This window comes from Salvelinus namaycush, chromosome 33 (genome assembly GCF_016432855.1).
Source record: "Salvelinus namaycush isolate Seneca chromosome 33, SaNama_1.0, whole genome shotgun sequence".
In the NCBI taxonomy this organism is placed as follows: domain Eukaryota; kingdom Metazoa; phylum Chordata; class Actinopteri; order Salmoniformes; family Salmonidae; genus Salvelinus; species Salvelinus namaycush.
The window spans coordinates 1,767,724-1,789,383 of NC_052339.1; the positions used below are offsets into that span (position 1 = coordinate 1,767,724).

At 43.9% G+C, this 21,660-nt stretch overlaps 2 protein-coding genes across 5 annotated transcripts in view; one reads left to right on the top strand and one right to left on the bottom strand.

The window, feature by feature from the left end:
* The first annotated feature begins 318 nt into the window (after positions 1–318).
* On the top strand, positions 319–17,143 carry LOC120028083 (chondroitin sulfate glucuronyltransferase-like). Its single transcript, XM_038973245.1, has 4 exons — positions 319–1,555; positions 13,649–14,213; positions 14,395–14,577; positions 15,243–17,143. The coding sequence occupies exons 1-4, from the start codon at positions 1,278–1,280 to the stop codon at positions 16,506–16,508; spliced, it is 2,292 nt and encodes a 763-aa protein (XP_038829173.1). The 5' UTR covers positions 319–1,277; the 3' UTR covers positions 16,509–17,143.
* Positions 17,144–19,038: 1,895 nt separating this feature from the next.
* Positions 19,039–21,660, bottom strand: part of LOC120028024 (SWI/SNF-related matrix-associated actin-dependent regulator of chromatin subfamily D member 3-like) — a 62,801-nt gene continuing 60,179 nt past the window's right edge. For all 4 annotated transcript variants that reach the window (XM_038973146.1, XM_038973144.1, XM_038973145.1 and 1 more), the window contains exon 13: positions 19,039–21,567. In XM_038973146.1, the coding sequence (XP_038829074.1) occupies positions 21,514–21,567 (54 nt within the window). In that variant the 3' untranslated portion in view covers positions 19,039–21,513. The remainder of the gene's footprint in view (positions 21,568–21,660) is intronic.

Consider the following 21,660-nt stretch of genomic DNA (forward strand, 5'->3'; position numbering starts at 1 on the left):
CAAAATAAAGCAATGATTTGGATATAATCTTTGATATCAAGTTTGAGTTGAGTCACATAAAAGAGATGATTAGTTTCCCTCCCCCCTTCAAATAAGATTTTAGCTAAATATTTTCCTCACTACTGTTCCGGATGCATACAATGTATATTTTTGAATGCAAGAAAATGAAGGAAAAAAAATAGAAATAAGCATTCCAAATACTGGGTGATATTGAACTTGAAGGGCCCATCAGAGACCCCATCTACAGACGTCTGATGACGACGTGTCTGACAGAATTTTGCCCCACAAGCGCACTGCAGAATGGATGCAGAATGAGAAGCAATATTTTCAGATAATACCTTATCCAGTGCACGACACGCTTTCCAGGAGGTTTCTCTCTGACAAGTAACATTTTTTTAATGAATTCATGAAGATTTGAAAGAGATGCTTTACTTGGAGGCGGTGAATTACTCACTTTGAGGAAGTGAGAGGAAAAAATGTCGACTTGGTAAACTACGGTAGCTACATCATTAGCCTGACATAATTTGAAGAAAAGACAGCATGCATGCTGTGTTTCTGTGGATCACGCTGACATGGAATTTTATAGTTTTCTGACCACCTACAGACAAAATGTGGATAATTGCGCCTGCATCAACAAAAATGAAGAGGAAAACACCCTTTGTTTTGGGGAGAGAACGAAGGACAAACACCGTTAACTAGGTAGCTTGCTACCTGATACCGAGGCTTGGATGTTGTCGTTTTGTCAGGATAGTTATCTAAAATATGAATAACGTTACAGCATTGTAAAGCCCTGGTTTCATTGTATGTAGCTAGCGAGCTGGGACACTAGCCAGCCACCTTACTAGCTAGCTAAATCATAGCAAGCCAATTGCAAATGGTTATTTCAGCTGGCTAGCGTACTTGTTAGCCTACTACCTAGCTGGGTGGTTTATTATTGGACAGAAGCCTATTACAGTAGCTAGGTATTGACTGCTGAAGAGTGGCAGTCAATACAGCTGTCTGTTCAGTGTGTCAAGTTATTGTATAGTAAATACCTTATAGTACCTTATCTTTAAATGGCACAGATAAGGATGTAGTGAGCTATCTACTCCATGGTGCAACACAGCCAGGATTGTGCCAATTTATCAGACTTGACTGAACCTAGCTTGAAAGTGGTTGGCACTTCACCAGAAGGGTCATTACATGGTTTTAAACAGCAATCTACAAATGTTTGTAGTGAATTTCAGAGGAACATAACATAAAACTTGATTGACAGCACTGAAGTCCACCGCTTCGTTATGCGTCTTTCCTCCTTCCTGGCTGTGTTCAGGCCTGCTCTCCCCCTTATCCTGGGGCTCTCATTGGGATGCAGCCTGAGCCTGCTGATGGTCTCCTGGAACCAGGGAGACACATATGACTTGTGTGGAGATGAACTGGGCAATAGGGGTCTCTTCCTGGGCAGCAATAGGGGAGACCCCCCAGGGGACCAGAGAGGTGGTCCTGGGAATGAGGACTTCCAGCCACGCATCATACCATACCACAAGGACCCCAACAAACCACACAAGAAGGTCCTCAGGTGAGCATTTTGGGATGAATGTACAGAGGAATACCACATCCTAGCTTAACACTAGGTTTCAGAGATAAGAGTTTGCAAATGGCCAGGTTTTTCACTTAAAATGGATACCAGACAAACTGTTGATTTCAAAGTTTAACAAACCATACAACTCTATGCACAATGACTGCTTTTAACAATTTACACAGAAAATTCTACAAAAACACATTTATTGGAAGAAATGTACGGATGCAAAGTTTTGTAACAGAATTTAGGTAAAATCTTCTGTTTTTTATGTGACCACGTTATCCAAAAATTCTTAAATATCTTCTCCAAATTAAGATGTGAAGATGTCTGCAGAAGGAATTGGGTGTCAGCTATGACACCTTGAGTTTGAAAAAATTTCTTTAGGTTATTGAACTACAATAAGTCAAGTGGATTTGCACCCAGTAACAGAATTGCCGTAACATAATTTTATCATGTGTCCCTGATCTATACTACACAGAAATGTATAATTATGGATATGATCGTCATTCTCGTCATGATGATGTATCCTGAATAGGTACACAATCAATCAATCAATCAAGTTTATTTTATATAGCCCTTCGTACATCAGCTAATATCTCGAAGTGCTGTACAGAAACCCAGCCTAAAACCCCAAACAGCAAGCAATGCAGGTGTAGAAGCACGGTGGCTAGGAAAAACTCCCTAGAAAGGCCAAAACCTAGGAAGAAACCTAGAGAGGAACCAGGCTATGAGGGGTGGCCAGTCCTCTTCTGGCTGTGCCGGGTGGAGATTATAACAGAACTATGCCAAGATGTTCAAAATGTTCATAAGTGACAAGCATGGTCAAATAATAATCATGAATAATTTTCAGTTGGCTTTTCATAGCCGATCATTAAGAGTTGAAAACAGCAGGTCTGGGACAGGTGGCGGTTCCATAACCGCAGGCAGAATAGTTGAAACTGGAATAGCAGCAAGGCCAGGTGGACTGGGGACAGCAAGGAGTCAACATGCCCGGTAGTCCTGACGTATGGTCCTAGGGCTCAGGTCCTCCGAGAGAGAGAAAGAAAGAGAGAAGGAGAAAATTAGAGAGAGCCAAGATTTTCAAAATGTTCATAAATGACAAGCATGGTCAAATAATAATCAGGAATAAATGTCAGTTGGCTTTTCATAGCCGATCATTAAGAGTTGAAAACAGCAGGTCTGGGACAGGTAGGGGTTCCGTAACCGCAGGCAGAACAGTTGAAACTGGAATAGCAGCAAGGCCAGGCGGACTGGGGACAGCAAGGAGTCATCATGCCCGGTAGTCCTGACGTATGGTCCTAGGGCTCAGGTCCTCCGAGAGAGAGAAAGAAAGAGAGAAGGAGAGAATTAGAGAGAGCCAAGATTTTCAAAATGTTCATAAATGACAAGCATGGTCAAATAATAATCAGGAATAAAAGTCAGTTGGCTTTTCATAGCCGATCATTAAGAGTTGAAAGCAGCAGGTCTGGGACAGGTAGGGGTTCCATAACCGCAGGCAGAGCAGTTGAAACTGGAACAGCAGCAAGGCCAGGTGGACTGGGGACAGCAAGGAGTCATCATGCCCGGTTTGCCGTGACGTATGGTCCTAGGGCTCAGGTTCTCAGAGAGAGAGAAAGAAAGAGAGAACGAGAGAATTAGAGAGAGCATACTTAAATTCACACAGGACACTGGATAAGACAGGAGAAGTACTCCAGGTATAACCAACTGACCCTAGCCCCCCGACACATAAACTACTGCAGCATAAATACTGGAGGCTGAGACAGGAGCGGTCAGGAGACACTGTGGCCCCATCCGAAGATACCCCCGGACAGGGCCAAACAGGAAGGATATAACCCCACCCACTTTGCCAAAGCACAGCCCCCGCACCACTAGAGGGATATCTTCAACCACCAACTTACAATCCTGAGACAAGGCCGAGTATAGCCCACAAAGATCTCCACCACAGCACAAACCAAGGGGGGGCGCCAACCCAGACAGGAAGATCATGTCAGTAACTCAACCCACTCAAGTGACGCACCCCTCCTAGGGACGGCATGAAAGAGCACCAGTAAGCCAGTGACTCAGCCCCTGTAATAGGGTTAGAGGCAGAGAATCCCAGTGGAGAGAGGGGAACCGGCCAGGCAGAGACAGCAAGGGCGGTTCGTTGCTCCAGAGCCTTTCCGTTCACCTTCACACTCCTGGGCCAGACTACACTCAATCATATGACCCACTGAAGAGATGAGTCTTCAGTAAAGACTTAAAAGGTTGAGACCGAGTCTGCGTCTCTCATCATGGGTAGGCAGACCATTCCATAAAAATGGAGCTCTATAGGAGAAAGCCCTGCCTCCAGCTGTTTGCTTAGAAATTCTAGGGACAATTTGGAGGCCTGCGTCTTGTGACCGTAGCGTACGTATAGGTATGTACGGCAGGACCAACTCGGAAAGATAGGTAGGAGCAAGCCCATGTAACGCTTTATAGGTTAACAGTAAAACCTTGAAATCAGCCCTTGCCTTAACAGGAAGCCAGTGTAGGGAAGCTAGCACTGGAGTAATATGATCAAATTTCTTGGTTCTAGTCAGGATTCTAGCAGCCGTATTTAGCACTAACTGAAGTTTATTTAGTGCTTTATCCGGGTAGCCGGAAAGTAGAGCATTGCAGTAGTCTAACCTAGAAGTAACAAATGCATGGATTAATTTTTCTGCATCATTTTTGGACAGAAAATTTCGGATTTTTTCTACACACAGGTAGAAATATGCAATATCCTCCTTTTGCATATTTGGGTATTATACAACACACTGGCTATTATTTTAATGACCTCCGCCACCAATCATAGACGTTTATGTTTCACAAGTTTGGACATCAAAGTACAGTATAGTTCAGTATAGTTCAGTACAGTGTACTCAACTCGTGTTCTCTACTCTACTCTCCTGACAATCTACTCTACTCAACTGTGCTGTACTTTGGAACCGTGTGGCGCAGCGGTCTAAGGCACTGCATCGCAGTGCTAGAGGCGTCACTACAGACCCGGGTTCGATCCCGGGATGTATCACAACCGGCTGTGATTGGGAGTCCCGTAGGGCGGCATACTATTGTCCCAGCGTCGTCAGGGTTAGAGGAGGGTTTGGCCCGGGTAGGCCATCATTGTAAATAAGAATTTGTTCTTTACTGACTTGCCTAGTTAAATAAAGGTTGGGAAAAAACTACTAAAAAGAATGTCTGTGGACGTTGAAATCCAGGGCAGACTGACCGATTTGATAACAGAATTTAGATTTTTAATTACTTAATAATTCATATACAAAATTGATATCAGTAAAAACACTAACTAATTGATAGGTCTACCTTTACTTGATAGTTCTGTGAACTTTCATTGTCCTCCCTTCACATGAGGGAAAGAAATTAGACAATATCTTAAAAGATCTGTGGGTTTTTGGTAAAGGAATTTCAAGGCACAAGGAACTGTTTCTTAAACTTACAGAAGGCAGAAAAAAGTGTTTAAATTAGTTGCCAGGGGTATTTACTTCAATATTATTGTTTTTGTAATACCTTTTAAGACTTTCGGGTAGATGTTTTCTAAGACCCCTTTTATCTGTTTGACAAGAAATCAAAGCATTTTGCTTATTCCACACAATGTTTTATTTTATTTTTTTATATTCATTTTTTGTCGTGCTCTTTCCTTTGACATGCTCCTATGAACTTGACATGTTTGTACTCATGGATACTTCTACATGAAAATGACCAAAAGGAAGACACTGCTTAAAAATATATGCAGAGCTATTGGATCTCTTTTAGGAAATCCTCTTTTATAACTGTTAAAAAAAATAATGCACCCCAGTGCATATGAGTGGTGTTTTCTGGGAACTAACGCTTATGCAACCCGCTAACATTGCCAAATTCGTCATCAATATGTGAATGACGCAAATCATGACTTTCCCTGCAGATGCATCACACTTTTTTACAAAATGAAGGCCATTATAGGCCACTGTCTGTTTGATTCTCACAGATTTTCGTTGTTTGTTCACCCATTTTTAAACGGCTTTTATCTGTTCATACCGGGTCTAAACCACTCTGTGGTTGATATGACGTAGAATATGTCGGCCTACACTTTTAGGGAACATATACCATAATTTCTTAGGCTATATGAAAGTTGTTAAAAAAGGAAGGAAAAGAAAGAGATGGCCAATGGTATTAGACCGCTACTGACATTTCAACCCTTGATAAAGATTTGTTTAAAAAGCCCATGGGCAATTCCATGTAAAGAACTCTGGCTTGAGCACTAACGTGAAGTTCATAGGAGCACATCAAATTTGGTGTCAAATGAAAGCTTAGAGTCTATATTTGTTTAGATGTAAAGTCCCCTGTTTTTGGGACCTGAGTGTTTCTGGTGCCGGTTCCGAATGACATTTTCGCATATAGATCGATATGTGGACACCATAGATTGAAATGGCTTGCATTGAGCGTTAGCCCAGAGTCTCACGGACACAGGAGTATGTCTCTTCTGCCTGTGAGAAGAAGGATGTGAAATCTGATACCACTTGAAGCGGGGATGTCCCTCCTACCATTTCATTCGCTCTTCCTACTGTCCATCAGAACCCTACGTCACAGCCACTAACAACGCATATGTGTGGAATCCTTACATTGTAACGCAGCAGGAGGGAGTGGTTTTGTCGCTGTAGCACATTCAAACATCGATTTATAGCCAGTAATCTAAAATAGTAGATTAATATGAGATGAAAGGCAAGTTCCTAACGAGTTCAGGAGGCCAAGCTATAGAGACGTTCACAGCGATGGGGGCAGACGTTTTGATCAAGACAGACCTTTAGAAAATATGCAGCTTTTCTCTAACACTAAATATACGTACAGTACCAGTCAAAAGTTTGCACACACCTACTCATTCAAGGGTTTTTCTTAATTTTTTAAAACTATTTTCTACATTGTAGAATAACATTGAAGACATCACAACTATGAAATTACAATCATGTTTAAAACAAATATTATGGTAAAATGTAGTAACCAGAAAAGTGTTAAACAAATCCAAATATTTTTTATATTTGAGATTCTTCAAAGTAGCCACCCTTTGCCTTGATGACAGCTTCGCACACTCTTGGCATTCTCTCAACCAGCTTCATGAGGTAGTCACCAATAATAAGAACACCAATAAGAAGAAGAGACTTGCTTTGGCCAAGAAACATGAGCAATGGACATTAGACCGGTGGACATCTGTTCTTTGGTCTGATGAGTCCAAATGTGAGATTTTTGGTTCCAACCGCCGTGTCTTTGTGAGATGCAGAGTAGGTGAACGGATGATCTCCACATGTGTGGTTCCCACCGTGAAGCATGGAGGAGGAGGTGTGGGGGTGTTTTACTGGTGACACTGTCAGTGATTTATTTAGAATTCAAGGCATACTTAACCAGCATGGCTACCACAGCATTCTGCAGCGATACGCCATCCCATCTGGTTTGCACTTAGTGGGACTATCATTTGTTTTTCAACAGGACAATGACCCAACACACCTCCAGGCTGTGTAAGGGCTATTTGACCAAGGAGAGTGATGGAGTGATGCATCAGATGACCTGGCCTCCACAATCACCCGACCTCAACCCAATTGAGATGGTTTGGGATGAGTTGGACCGCAGAGGGAAGGAAAAGCAGCCAACAAGTGCTCAGCATATGTGGGAACTCCTTCAAGACTGTTGGAAAAGCATTCTTCATGAAGCTGGTTGAGAGAATGCCAAGAGTGTGTAAAGCTGTCATCAAGGCAAAGGGTGGCTACTTTGAAGAATCTCAAATATAAAAAAAGATTTGTTTAACACTTTTTTTGGTTACTACATGATTCCATATGTGTTATTTCTTAGTTTAGATGTCTTCACTATTATTCTACAATGTAGAAAATAGTACAAATAAAGAAAAGCCCTTGAATGGCGCAGCGGTCTAAGGCACTGCATCTCAGTGCAAGAGGCCGTGATTGGGAGTTCACATCTGGCCGTGATTGGGAGTTCCATGGCCCAGCGGGGTAGGTCATTGTAAATAAGAATTTGTTCTTAACTGGCTTGCTTAGTTAAATAAAGGTTAAATAAATAAAAAATATAATAATAATAATAATAAAATATACAAATTGAAAAATGAGTAGGTGTCCAAACTTTTGACTGGTACTGTATATATAAAAAAATATCGTCTTTGTCTCTCAATCATTGTAATGTGGTTAACCTTAATCTAAATGACAATTATTTAAATCTAAAAGTTCAAATTCACCCAGAGAGCCCTTAGATTGTGTGAAAAGGCCGCACTTAACCGTTGCACTTGAATCATTCCCACGGTGAATGGCTAAGCCCGCTATGCCATACACTATTGCAGAGACTTTGATATTACCAGCCACAATTGATATGGTGAAAACAATGTGTGGGGAGGCATAGACACTCACATCAATACCTTTGTCAGATAACACTGTGAAACTAATAATTGGTGCTATAGCTAGCAATCAAGTGGTAACTCTGACTGAACGACTCAAACTCCCCACCTCATGCTCTCCAAATGGATGTTAGCTGTTAGGGCCGAGATGCATTGACCTTTGTTCGCTACATGTCAGAGGATGCTATTCACAAGGACATATTTTTTTTGTCTCACGATTCCCGAGCATGAAACGGCACATGGGATGTTCAGGGTGCTGCATGGCTATATTAACGAAAAACAGATTCCATGGGATTGAATGGTGGGCTTTTGCACAGATGGGGCTCCATCTATCACGGGACGGCGGGCAGGCCTCTGCACTCGAGTTATGAATGCGTCTCCCTCTGCTATATGGACGCATTGTATGATACACCCACTGAGCTATAATGGAGATACACCGAGAGCAACTGGCGGCAAAAGAGCTGAGAGCAGAACTCTGAGATATGCAGCAGGTAACTTCTATTGTAAACTACTTCGTGCACACCTGTTCGCAAAACTAGGTGGAGATATGGGATCAGAGCAGGACAATGTTCTATTTCACACCGAGGTTTGGTGGTTATCAAGGGGAAGTGTTGGAAAGATCTTTTGAATTGAGAGGGGAACTGTCATTCGTAATGGATGGGGGGGAAAAAAGAAGACTGTTGACTATCTGTGTAATGAAATAAAATGTCTCATTGCCTATGTAACAGACATATATGTGGGAAACTGACTGAACTGAATGCAAGCATGCAGGGGGGAAAAACAAATTCTACAGATGAGTGACTGAATCAGCTAAATCCATTTGACTGTGATCCTGGCTCCGTGAGCATGCCGGGAAGTGAAATCGAACAGCTGATCGAGCTGTCATGTGGCCGCATTCACGGGTCACTATGGAAGAGTTTTGGATCGGACTCAAAGGGAATACTGTGCAGTCTCCCTCTGAGGTTTAAAACTCGTGGTATGCTGATTCAGTGCTCTTTAGAACTGGACCAGAGAGGACAACCCACCTCTCCAGTCTGTCCAGAAGGACATCATGGTAAGCAGTATTGAATGCAGCACTTAAATCCAAGAGTACAAGGACAGAGAGCTATTTGGGGTCTTTGTTGGCGCTAAGATAATTGACCACTTTAACTAAGGCTGTCTCTGTGCCTTGGGGGGCACGAAAACCGAATAGAACATTTTCAAAAATCCAGTTGGCACTTAAAAAATTATTTAGCTGTTTGAAAATCAATTTCTCCAGAATTTTGTTTCAAGAATGGAAGGTTGGAGATTGACTGAAAATTGCTAAAAGCTAAAGACTTGATTACTTTTCTTCTGAAGGCGTTTCACCATAGCAGTTTGTAGTGCAGTGGGGAAAGTGCCCGTGAACAGGGAGTGATTAACAATAGCTTGCACTTCTTCAGATATGCAATAAAAAACTGTTTTGAAGAAGGGGTGGGGTAGGATCGAGAAGGCAGGTAAAATACTTAAGTTGTGATATCACTTTCCTGAGCATGTCTGCGTCAACCATGGAAAATAACTCCACAGTGCCTTTGCGTGGTAGGCACATATCATCAAACTTCTCATCAGGTCTTGCTTGACTGATACTCAGCCTAATGTTTATTATCTTGTCTCTGGAACATGCCGCAAAGTCATCACATTTAGATGTGGAGGAATGTTCACATAGGTTTGCGGGGTTAGGATTTATCAGGCCGTCAATGGTCGAGAAGAGCACTCTCAAATTACTCAGATTATTAGTGATCAAGTTAGGCTCATTTTTCTGTCTGGCATTTCTAATTGCCTTGTTATACATTGAGTGTACAAAACATTAAGGACACCTTCCTAATATTGAGCTGCACCCCCCCTTTGACCCTCAGAGCAGCCTCAATTTGTCAGGGAATGGACTGTACAAGGCGTTCCACAGGGATGCTGTCCCATGTTGACTCCAGTTGGCTGGATGTCCTTTGGGTGGTGGACCATTCTTGATACACACGGGAAACTGTTGAGTGTGAAAAACCCAGAAGTGTTGCAGTTCTTGACACAAACTGGTGTGCCCGGCATCTGCTCCTATACCCCGTTCAAAGGAACTTAAATATTTTGTCTGCCCATTCACCCTCTGAATGGCACACATACACAATTCATGTCTCGAACGTCTCAAGGCTTAAAAATAATTCTTTAACCTGTCTCCTCCCCTTCATCTACACTGATTTGAAATGGATTTAACAGGTGACATCAATAAAGGACCATAGGTTTCACCTGGTCAGTCTATGTCATAGAAAGAGCAGGTGTCCTTAATGTTTTGTACACTGTGTATAGCCAAGTTGCTCTCTCAAAATATCATAGTGGACCTGCAACTTTGACTTTCTCCACTTCTGCCCTGCCTTTCTGCAATTTCTCTTTAATTGATTTGTTTCCTCACTCACTCCGTTTAGATGTGGCCTTTTTTTAACCTTGCTGGAGCTATGGCATCAATGGCTACCCTTAATTTGGTATTACAGTTATGAACTAAGTCATCACAAGAGGAAGGCAGAATGGGTGATGATGTATTGTTCATACATTCAATAAAATCTGCAGCAACTTCAGAGGTAAGTTAGCGTTTCGTAGCCCTTTCCTGCAGTCAATGACCAAAAGCTCCATCTTTGGCCTCATGGGTGGAATGTTATTAATATTTTCCATAATTTCATAATTAATAAAGATTATAAAATAAAACGACATTCAGTGTTTCTCTGTCAAACCCACTGGGGAGCCAGGCCCAGCCAATCAGAATGAGTTTTTCCCCACAAAAGGGCTAGATTACAGACAGAAATACTTTTCCGTTTCATCAGCTGTCCGGGTAGCTGGGCCTGCAGGTGAAGAAGCCGGATGTGAAGGTCCTGGGCTGGCGTGGTTACATGTGGTCTGCGGTTGTGAGGCCGGTTGGACGTACTGCCAAATTCTCTAAAACGATGTTGCTTATGGTAGAGAAATTAACATTAAATTATCTGGCAACAGCTCTGGTGGACATTCCTGCAGTCAGCATGCCAATTGCATGCTCCCTCAACTTGAGCCATCTGTGGCATTGTGTTGTGTGACAGAACTGCACATTTTAGTGGCCTTTTGTCCCCAGCACAAGGTGCACCTGTGTATTGCTCATGCTGTTTAGTCAGCTTCTTGATATGCCACACCTGTCAGGTGGATGGATTATCTTGGCAAATGAGAAGTGCTCACTAACAGGGATGTAAACAAATTTGTGCACAATTTGAGAGAAATAAGCTTTTTGTGCGTATGGAAAATTTCAGAGATCTTTTATTTCAGCTCATGAAATTTACTTGACATGTTGCGTTTTATATTTTTGTTCCGTATATATAAATTGTAATATTGGGATAAACTCAAAATGTAATACATTTCAACTCTACGTCTGACATGGTACAGGTTTTTTTTTAAAGTCCATAGCCATGTGTGTAAGGTGTATACTTTTGTTTCAAATTAGATTTGTGTAAGACTAACAAGAATCACTCTGTAACCCTGATTTAGCCCACTGCAGTAAAAATTAATAATGCATTTAGTTTTACCCTGTGCTATGGGCAACAATATAGTAACAAAATACACAGTGGTGATCAGATAAAGCAACATCAACAATAGAGGATATGTCAATAGAAAGACCCTTGGTAATAACCAGGTCCAGAGTATGGCCGCGGTTATGGGTGGGCCCAGAAGAAAGCCCCTTGGTAATAACCAGGTCCAGAGTATGGCCGCGGTTATGGGTGGGCCCAGAAGAAAGCCCCTTGGTAATAACCAGGTCCAGAGTATGGCTGCGGTTATGGGTGGGCCCAGAAGAAAGCCCCTTGGTAATAACCAGGTCCAGAGTATGGCCGCGGTTATGGGTGGGCCCAGAAGAAAGCCCCTTGGTAATAACCAGGTCCAGAGTATGGCCGCGGTTATGGGTGGGCCCAGAAGAAAGCCCCTTGGTAATAACCAGGTCCAGAGTATGGCCGCGGTTATGGGTGGGCCCAGAAGAAAGCCCCTTGGTAATAACCAGGTCCAGAGTATGGCCGCGGTTATGGGTGGGCCCAGAAGAAAGCCCCTTGGTAATAACCAGGTCCAGAGTATGGCTGCGGTTATGGGTGGGCCCAGTAACATGTTGGATGAAGTCCATAGAGCTCAAAAGATTAATACATTCAATGGCTTTGGAGTCAGTATCTTTGTCAACATGAATATTAAAATCGCTCAACACAATGAGTATATCATAGTTCTCAAGGACAATAGCTCAGAGAAATCAGTAAAGAAAGTGGGGTAGTGCTATACAGGGGTATAGCTCACCAAAGATGTCTGTTTCACAAGTGTGGACAGCAGAGTACAGTAAGGAAAATTAGAGTAGAGTGTAGTACAGTACAATTGAGCACACTACATGAGTACAGTATAATGTACTGTGCTGTATTGAGATGTCCAAACTTGTGAAACAGATTGGTACAAATGTGGTCTTTTTTGGGGGTGGAGCTCATTAGAATAATAGCCAGTGTGTTGAAAGGGGGATACCTAGTCAGTTGTACAACTGAATGCCTTCAACTCAAATGTGTCTTCCGCATTTAACCCAACCCCTCTGAATCAGAGATACTTTTGTGTACCTATTCAGGATGCATCACCATGAAGAGTGACATTTATAATTCTGCATTTTTTGTATAGTACATATCAGGGATCCATGATGTCATTCTGTTACCGGGTGTTAATCCACTTCAATAACCATAATATTGTTTTTCAAACTCAAGGTGTCATGTCATAGCTGACACCCAATTCTTTATGCAGACATCTTTGAATCTTCATTTGGGTAGATATTTTTTGTTAAATGTAGTCTCTTAAACGGAGGGAGTTTTTACCGTCATTCTGTTACCAAATTTGACATCTGCATTGTTTTTCGAGTAATGTATTTTTGCGAAATGTTCCGTGGAAATTGTTAAAAGTAGTCATTGTGCATAGATTTGTATGGTTTGTTTAACTTTGAAATCAATGGTTTTTGTTTGCCATACTTTTAAAGTATCCAAAAAAAATCGGATTCTCAGCATCACTCTGTTACTGTGGAATTGACCCCATACAGTTTGATAATCCTACTGTCTCGCTTCTCTCCGAATCACCTCTTAAAGCTGATTTATTGGCCTGGATAGTTATAATTAGCCAGTTAACCTAGAGGGTCTGAAGAGATGGTCTGTTTTCAAAGTACAGTCAGTCATGAATGATTCAATTTTATTGAAGTGTCTTCTTTTATGAAAGGCTTAACCTTACAGAAGTATTTTGATACCTCTTGAATATGACTATGATCTCCTTTGGTCATAGCCGAAATCCTTACATTTTGCAGATGGTGAGAGTTAAGTCTAGACTGTGGAGTTCAACAATCATATCCCAGTACCTAGCCATCTGGACAAGAATGGACACTAGGCGCATTCAAGACTTACATTCACCTTGACATAGTCATTTACCAGACGTTTTTAAACTAACTTATAACAAGTGCATTTTTAAGTAAAAACAATAACATTGTAGTTTACAACATTGTAACAACTTTTTATTAACATATTGTTAAATAGTACATTAGTAATTGCATAGTAAATCACTCCGTAAGATGGGGCCTGTTCCTTATTTCATCTATGTAATAAAATAAATCACCCAGCTCCGCTCAGTAATGAGTGAGTTTGATTTGAAACAGTGAATGTCCCTCTGAACGCCTCCTCTGTGATCAGGACCCGCTACATCCACACGGAGCTGGGCATCCGAGAGCGCCTCCTGGTGGGCGTGCTGACCTCGCGGGCCACCCTCAACACGCTGGCCGTGGCGGTGAACCGCACCGTGGCCCACCACTTCCACCGCACCTTCTTCTTCACGGGCCTGCACAGCTCCAAGGTCCCCCACGGCATGACGGTGGTGGCCCACGGCGACGACCGGCCCGTGTGGCTGATGTACGAGACGGTACGCCACCTGCACCAGCACTATGGCTTGGACTACGACTGGTTCTTCCTGGCCCAGGACGACACCTACATGCAGGCCGAGAGGCTGGCCGAGCTGGTGGGCCACCTCAGCACGGGACAGGACCTCTACATGGGCCGGTCAGAGGAGTTCATCGGTGGGGAAGAGAGGGCCAGGTACTGCCACGGGGGTTATGGCTATCTGCTCTCCCGCAGCCTGCTGGCCCGCCTGCAGCCCCACCTGGACACCTGCCGCAACGACATCCTCAGTGTCAGGCCTGACGAGTGGCTTGGGCGCTGCATCATCGACTACCTGGGTCTGAGCTGTGTGGAGGTACACCAGGTAAACACACAGCTGAGACATCATTATTATAAAACATGTTTATAGAGTTGTTCCATAACAATTACCAGTCTTTTATCAATGCTATGTCATCATGATTTACTGTACTTTGACTACACCCATCAGTTGTCTTACCTACGAGATGGCTAACATTTCCCTCCCACTGTTTGCATGTTACTTACAGGACATGACATATCGCTCCTTTGAGCTGGGGAAGAAAGCAGACCCAGAGCGAGAGGACAGTGCCCAGTTTAAGAATGCCTTCACAGTGCACCCTGTGTCAGAGCCCAGCCTCATGTACCGCCTGCACAAACGCTTCAGCCAGATCGAACTGGACTGGACCTACCTACAGATACAGCAGCTGCAGGTTGATTTTGTTTAATGGAATCAGATGGGCTTTATGTATGGTTCTGGCTGTTTGAGGAGTCGGCACTGGTGTTGGTTTGACTGGTTACGGGTCCAGTGTGCAAATGTTCAGTTTTCCTACATACCGCACCGATTTCTACGAAAATCTACGCCTGGGCAGACATTTGTGTCTGACCCAATATTTTATGCATTTAACAGTGACCGAACCGTTTTGTGAGGATGTGGCGTTTGAAATTCCGACTCAGCTCATTCTAAATTTACCTGCTAATGTCATTTTGTAAACATTCCGTCAGTTTAAAAGTGTGAACTTTGTAATTCAATTCAATACAACTTTATTTATCCACTCGGGCAATTAAGAATCAAATCATGCAAAGTCCTCCACATAGACAATAGCCTACAGTATACAACAGGCATCACATGATTCCCTAATACAATACACCCCCCATACAATACATACTTATACAATATAATACACTTACAATATTGCTTATAATAAGCTTTGAGAGACGCTGACAAAGGAGAATGTCAACCCATTACAGTTGAGCCTTGAATCAACTACCCTCAACATTGTTGATAAATATTCTAATATTGAAGAAATAAATCTTTTAAGATGCTTTTGATACATGTAAACACAGTTGTGTCATTATTGTTTTGTCTTTTGTCCAGGTCCAGATCAACAACCTGAGTGAGTTGACCCCAGAGGGTAAGGCGGGGGCCATCTGGCCAATCGGGGTCAATCCTCCTTTCATGCCAAAGACTCGTTTCGAGGTCATCAACTGGGAGTACTTCACCGAGGAGCACATCTACTCATGCTCCGACAGCGCCCCCAAGTGTGAACTGCGTGGCGCCAACTGGGCCGACGTGAGCGCCGTGCTGGAGACGGCCGTGGAGCACCTCAACGAGCGCTACCAGCCCCAGCTGCGCTTCAAGAAACGCCGCCTGCTCAACGGCTACCGGCGCTTCGACCCCACCCGGGGCATGGAGTACGTGCTTGACCTGGCCCTGGAAGCCTTCACCCAGAAAGGTCACAGCCAGGTGATCGCCAAGCGGGTCAGCCTGCTCCGCCCCCTCAGCACCATTGAAATCATCCCCATGCCCTATGTGACGGAGGCCACCCGGGTGCAGGTCATCCTGCCCGTCACGGCCCGCGAGCAGGACTTTGTGGGTAACTTCCTGGACATGTATGTGATGAACACGCTGGACACGCACGACAACGTCCTGCTCACCTTCCTGTTTGTCTACGACCCCTTTGATGCCCAGCGCGTCAGCCAGTCGGACGTGTTCGCCGGCATCAAGGCCATGATCGGCGAGGTGGAGAAGCGCTACGGCGACGTGAGGATCCCCTGGATCAGCGTGAAGACGGAGGTGCCCTTGCAGGTCAAGCTGATGGACATAATCTCCAAGAAGCACCCGGTGGACACGCTCTTCTTCCTGGCCTCGGTGTGGACCGAGTTCAACGCCGACTTCCTCAACCGCTGCCGCATGAACGCCATCAGCAACTGGCAGGTGTTCTTCCCCACCCACTTCCAGGAGTTCAGCCAGACCATCTTGTACCGCGACCAGCAGACCTTGGCCTCCTTCCCCGCCGAGGCACCGCGCGACGGACGCTTCGACCGCCACGTCTTTGAGGAGGCATGCTTCTACAACGTCGACTACATGGCGTCGCGCACCAAGATGGCCGCTGACATCCTAGACAACGACGAGCTGCTGGAGAGCATGGACGTGTACGAGATCTTCGTGCGCTACTCGGGCTTGCACGTGTTCCGGGCGGTGGAGCCGGCGCTAGTGCAAAAGTACGTGCGGCGGGCGTGCAACCCGCGCTTCAACGAGGACATCTACCACCGCTGTGTGCTCAGTAACCTGGAGGGCCTGGCCTCGCGGTCGCACTTAGCCATGGCCCTGTTTGAGCAGGAGCAGGCCAACAGCACCTAGGGGTCTCTACTGGTGCTTAGCCACTGCAGCACTGGTGTCACTCCAGGCTTTTTCCATTGCCAGGCCTCAGAAGGCAACATATTTGGGCCAAACACGGGTGCAAAGCCTGACAGTGGAAATGCACCATAGGTTTACCATCTAGAATGACTTGATACCTTTGGCCTTCTTTATGAACCTGACTTTTGGATGAGGCATATTATGGGATGTTGAATCTCCAAACGGATCCCTAAGGACCAAGAACCCATGTGCAATCTTAGGCCTGCAAAGACTGAGGAGTGATGTTACGACGTGTATTCCTGCAAACTGTGCGTGCAGGCTGGCAGAACTCTGTGCGTTCACTCCAATGGTAGCCCAAGGGGAGGCTCTATCGGTAGGTGATGAATGAACAATGAGCCTTGAGAAAACCGGCATGAGCCATGTCTTCCTTCATGGCTGTGCTGAATTATGATTCTAATACTGGATTTAAAGAGAAGCCATTGAGTGTATGTGTGTATTTTCTTTAAATTGACACTTAGTTTTCTTAGTATGTTTATCCCATAGAGAGTGTGATTTGTTTCATGTGGTTCGTTTCATTCCCTAGACAGATAGGGTCTGTTTTTTTTCTACGGATATTAAAGCCAGATGTCGCTTCTGGACTCTTTTCTGATGTTATTTTGGAATCCCAGACCTAGCTATTTCCTTTGCTAGCTACAGTATCTTTGTTTGAAACACAGTCGTCTTACCGTGGGGTCTCAATTAGAGAAGACAAAACAGAACAACTTGTTTTTGAGACCTACGGCCACATGACAACGGCAGCTGTTTTTCCACTGAGTGAGGAGTGATGCATACTTTGCAAGTGAAGATCATGGTTTGCGAGCCAAGGACAAGCTAATAGGGTTGGAGATTCTAGTGGTTGATACTCCTCCAATCATATTCAGAGCTCTGAACACTGTATTCTTCCTGGCTTGCCTCAGAGCTCTGTAGCCTCACCCTGAGGCAATGTACAGTTTGTACCAAAGTCTGCCTCCTCACATTAAGGTAGTAATACACCCCTCCCTGGGCCTCCCTGGATTTTAGCTGGAACTCTCTTTCACGTGTCCTAGGGGAGGAGTGAGTGAGCTCAGTGCACATTCGGAATGCCTTACATGCTGACCACACCCCTTGCGTTACGTGCTCGAGCGTTGCAAAATAAATGTACACGTACTTGTTATTCAATGGTTGCATCCAAACTGCTCACGTGCGTCAACGAGTGTCTGCAAGTCCCACCTCTCCCATCTCCTCATTGGTTGATAGGAACATATACCCACGTGGGTGATTGATAGATGAGCTGAGGTCCACACTCCAGTCCAGTTGGTGGTAATGCACCTTAATGTTGGATGCCAACCACCATATAAAGTCCAAAGAAGAGAGATTACTAGAAACTAACTGGGTTTACCTTTTTATCTGTGGATTAATTGTCGAGGACCTTGTGCATTTCAGGTCAAAATAACAACCCAATGTTTATATCCCAAGACAAATAAGCTAGCTAGCTAAATTGCCATGAGTGTGTAATGCTTTTCGACCTGTCCCCAAATTAATAATAGTCGGTTCAATATCGTTTTGATATTTCAACCTGTGTGTCCTGCTCGCGTCTGGTGTGGATGGACAAAATCAACATGAGTGCGCACCCGGTCTAGTCAGCATGTTAGCAGGGTGGGTCCTGTCCACTTGGCAGCGGTCCAACAGGAAGTGGGAGGGAAGAAGCTGTTTCCATAGTGGGGTGCGGGTTCAGAGAAATAAATGGACCACTTCACATCCTCTCTGTCTTCTCCCTTTCTCTCTGGGCAGGAGCGAGGGGATTATACTGAGGGGCGAAGCTGCCCCCTGTGATCGTCAATTTAGCTAGCTAGCTTATTTGTGTTGGTGATCGTGTGCACAACGGAGCCGCTTCTTCTTGTTTTTAGCTGTCTGGTCGTCTGCAATAGCCCATCCGTGACAAGGATTGACAAGTTTTGCATTCCGAGATGCCGTTCTGCATACCACTGTTGTACTGCACCGTTATGTCTGTTTGTGGCCCACCTGTTAGCTTGCACGATTCTTGCCATTCTCCTTTAACCTCTCTCATCAACGAGCTGTTTTCGCCCACAGGACTGCCGCCAACTAGATATTTTTGTCGCACCATTCTCTGTAAACTTTAGACACTGTCGTGCATGAAAAGCCCAGGGGGTTGGTCGTTTGAGATACTGGATCCGGCACGCCTGGCTCCGAAGATCATACAACGCTCAGACGCTTGTTTTGCGAATTCTAACGTTCAAACAAACAGTAACTGAATGGCTCGATGCCTGTCTGCCTGCTTTATATAGCAAACCATGGCCACGAGACTCACTGTCTGTAAGAGCGATCTATTTACGTGAATGGGGTGGTGTACCTAATAAAGTGGCAGACAAATGGTGTAAAGAGAGCTGTGAGGAACATGGACTCTCCACAAAGTCATGCACAGAGACTGCGGTTACCATCTATCCATTTAGGTAGACCAATATGAATGCTGTTTGTCAGAGAGAGGAGCACACAGTTTAAGTACAGTCTTTTATATTAGTCAAATGACAGGTTTCCATTGTCAGACAGAGGGTGTCAGTGAGTTGAAGTTTCTAGAATGCCCAGCAAGGGGTGCCCAACAGTCAAAGATGCTCCATGACTGCCAAACATACAAGAACATCTGGGTCAAACAAGTATCGATTGACACAATTGAATACAACAACTAGTATGCTCCCTTGATTGGTGAAGTTGACATACATGGAACCTGTAGTGACAAAAACTCTCATATGCAGATAACATCTATGCTGGCTGGGTAGCATACAGGTTTTTAGCAAATGTTCGAAAAAGGCCCCTTCACAAAAGATTGTGTCAAATCCAGTGCTCTTCAAATCCGCTTCCATGCATTTGTGAGGGTATTTACATGTCCTGTTTGAAATGTATAAAACCTGTCCATGCAGCATGCATAGGTCTTTATGAAACGCAACCTCTGTTTATGCTGAGTATAGGAACTCAGCCATGTTGAAGAGCATCTTGACACAAAACAAATGTAACAAGGACACAAGTTTGAACGTTACAGAAGACAGCAGTGTCGATTTCAAATCAGAAACTGAGAAGGCTTCTCCCATGACACACAAAACTAGAAGGGCACAGAACTGAGTTGCTGTGGTAGTTAGAGATGAGCAAGCCTTGTATGTGGCGAGATGGAGGCATCATCAATCCCAGCATTCAATTCTATGGTTCTGCCCCATTAAAACTCAACAAGGACCTAAAATACCCCCCCCCCTCCCCCAAGTGTACATAGAGGGACACTAGCGTCCCTGTCCTACAGCTTTAAACCTATGAAACCCAATCCTTCCCACCCCATATGTCCCGCCGTTCCCTAAACGAAACAGACAAACAGACAGTCATAGGCTGTACAGTTGCCCTTAAGGGGGAAAAAATGATATTTACATTCACATATCCCTTAAAAATGTCTTCATATTCACCCTTCAGTTTTAACTGGTAACATAGCTTTATCGAGCTGAGACAAAATCACAGTAACCATTGTTCATTGTCTATTTTAACTAGTATAATACTCTTTTATCGAGACCTTTGGTGACTCCGTCAAAATGTTCAAGGACAAAATACTGTCAGACAGATCCATTTGGGACAGGAAGTTCACAATGGATGTTAACTAAAAATACAATGAACAAAGACCCATTTCGTCATTCATTTCAAATAATAGAATTAGTTACCGGCCAACATTTTTCATAGCAGGTAATGTACAGATGTGGCTGCAGCTTCACTGCCCGCCCCATGATTGTTCAACATAGGAAATGGTGTTGGTTACATCATATTCCAAAATGTGTCTATCGTTAATATTTAAAAAAACACTGGCTTGAGTATTGGGAGAGATCTGTAGCTAATACTGTTCCCAGACATGACTTTTGTAGAGTTATTATGACAGGACAATGAAGCAGCACAAACCACGAAAGCTAATCCATATGCATGGCAATTCGCTGCGGCAAGTCTGTCTGGGTGCTTTGTAACAGAGAGTTAGTCTGTAAAAGCATTACAGGGTGTACTGACTGCCAAGTGTTGCTACAGTACTTCACCTTGTGCTTACTCATCATGTCACCATCTATCCTTTCTACAGCCAGCAGACATTGGTGTTAATTGTCATTGTCCCTTTTAACAATCTGCTGAAATACATATTCACTTACACAGAGATCTACTTATACTGTTACATTGTTTAAGTAAATTACAGAAGAAAGTTGAAAGAAATTAAACTAATCTTAGATTGCATTTTAGATTAGTTTATAATGAGGGAAAATCTAATTCACGAAAGCTGCCTACCTTGAACAAATTCATGTTTTAAAATGACAGACCTCAACGTTTGGGCTTCAGAAGAGAAATTCGCCCAGTCCCACGACCCATTACTTCATACTGTAATCTTCATTCCGCTGGTGTTCATTTGGTTCCACACATCAAAACACACACACTCTTGAGCATACGGCTCACACGAACCATACAGCTAATGATACACTAAAAACAAAATGGGCACAATCCAAACTGTGTGTGAGTCAAGACACTTGAAACAATAGGTTACAAACAACCACTTTGGACTCACGAATGAGATGCAGTGGACCATTATGACCTTTCTATTATGTACAGTACTGCTGGATTCAGTCCATCTGGTTGAGATGAATCCAAGACACAGTGATCATTCTGCAGGCAGCTGGTACAATGACTTGTAGTCTCTATGGAAAGACTGTGACATGCTAGTGGGTGACATTAAAAAGTAACCAACTGTGGGCCTGGGATTCCAGGAGTGTGGAGAGAGATGTCCGGTCATGTCCATCAGAGATGAACAGATTGTTCCAAGTTTTCTTTTTTTTTTTTAGATACATGCGATTGGGGATGGGTCAGAGGCCACGGGTCACAGTACTGTGAATGTGAAGAAAGCAAAAAAAAATAACAAACACAGGTCTGGGGTCAGATGAAGAGTGCAGCGTGACGTCCGAGACGGCGTTTAGGTGTTCCTCACGGCCAAGGCCTGCTCCAGCTCCTGTCTCCTCTGCTGGATCTGTGAGAGGGAAGTGGCATCAGCATCACACACACAAAGACAACCTGAATATACCTGAATATACCTAAGTGGATACACAGTATCAATCAATCA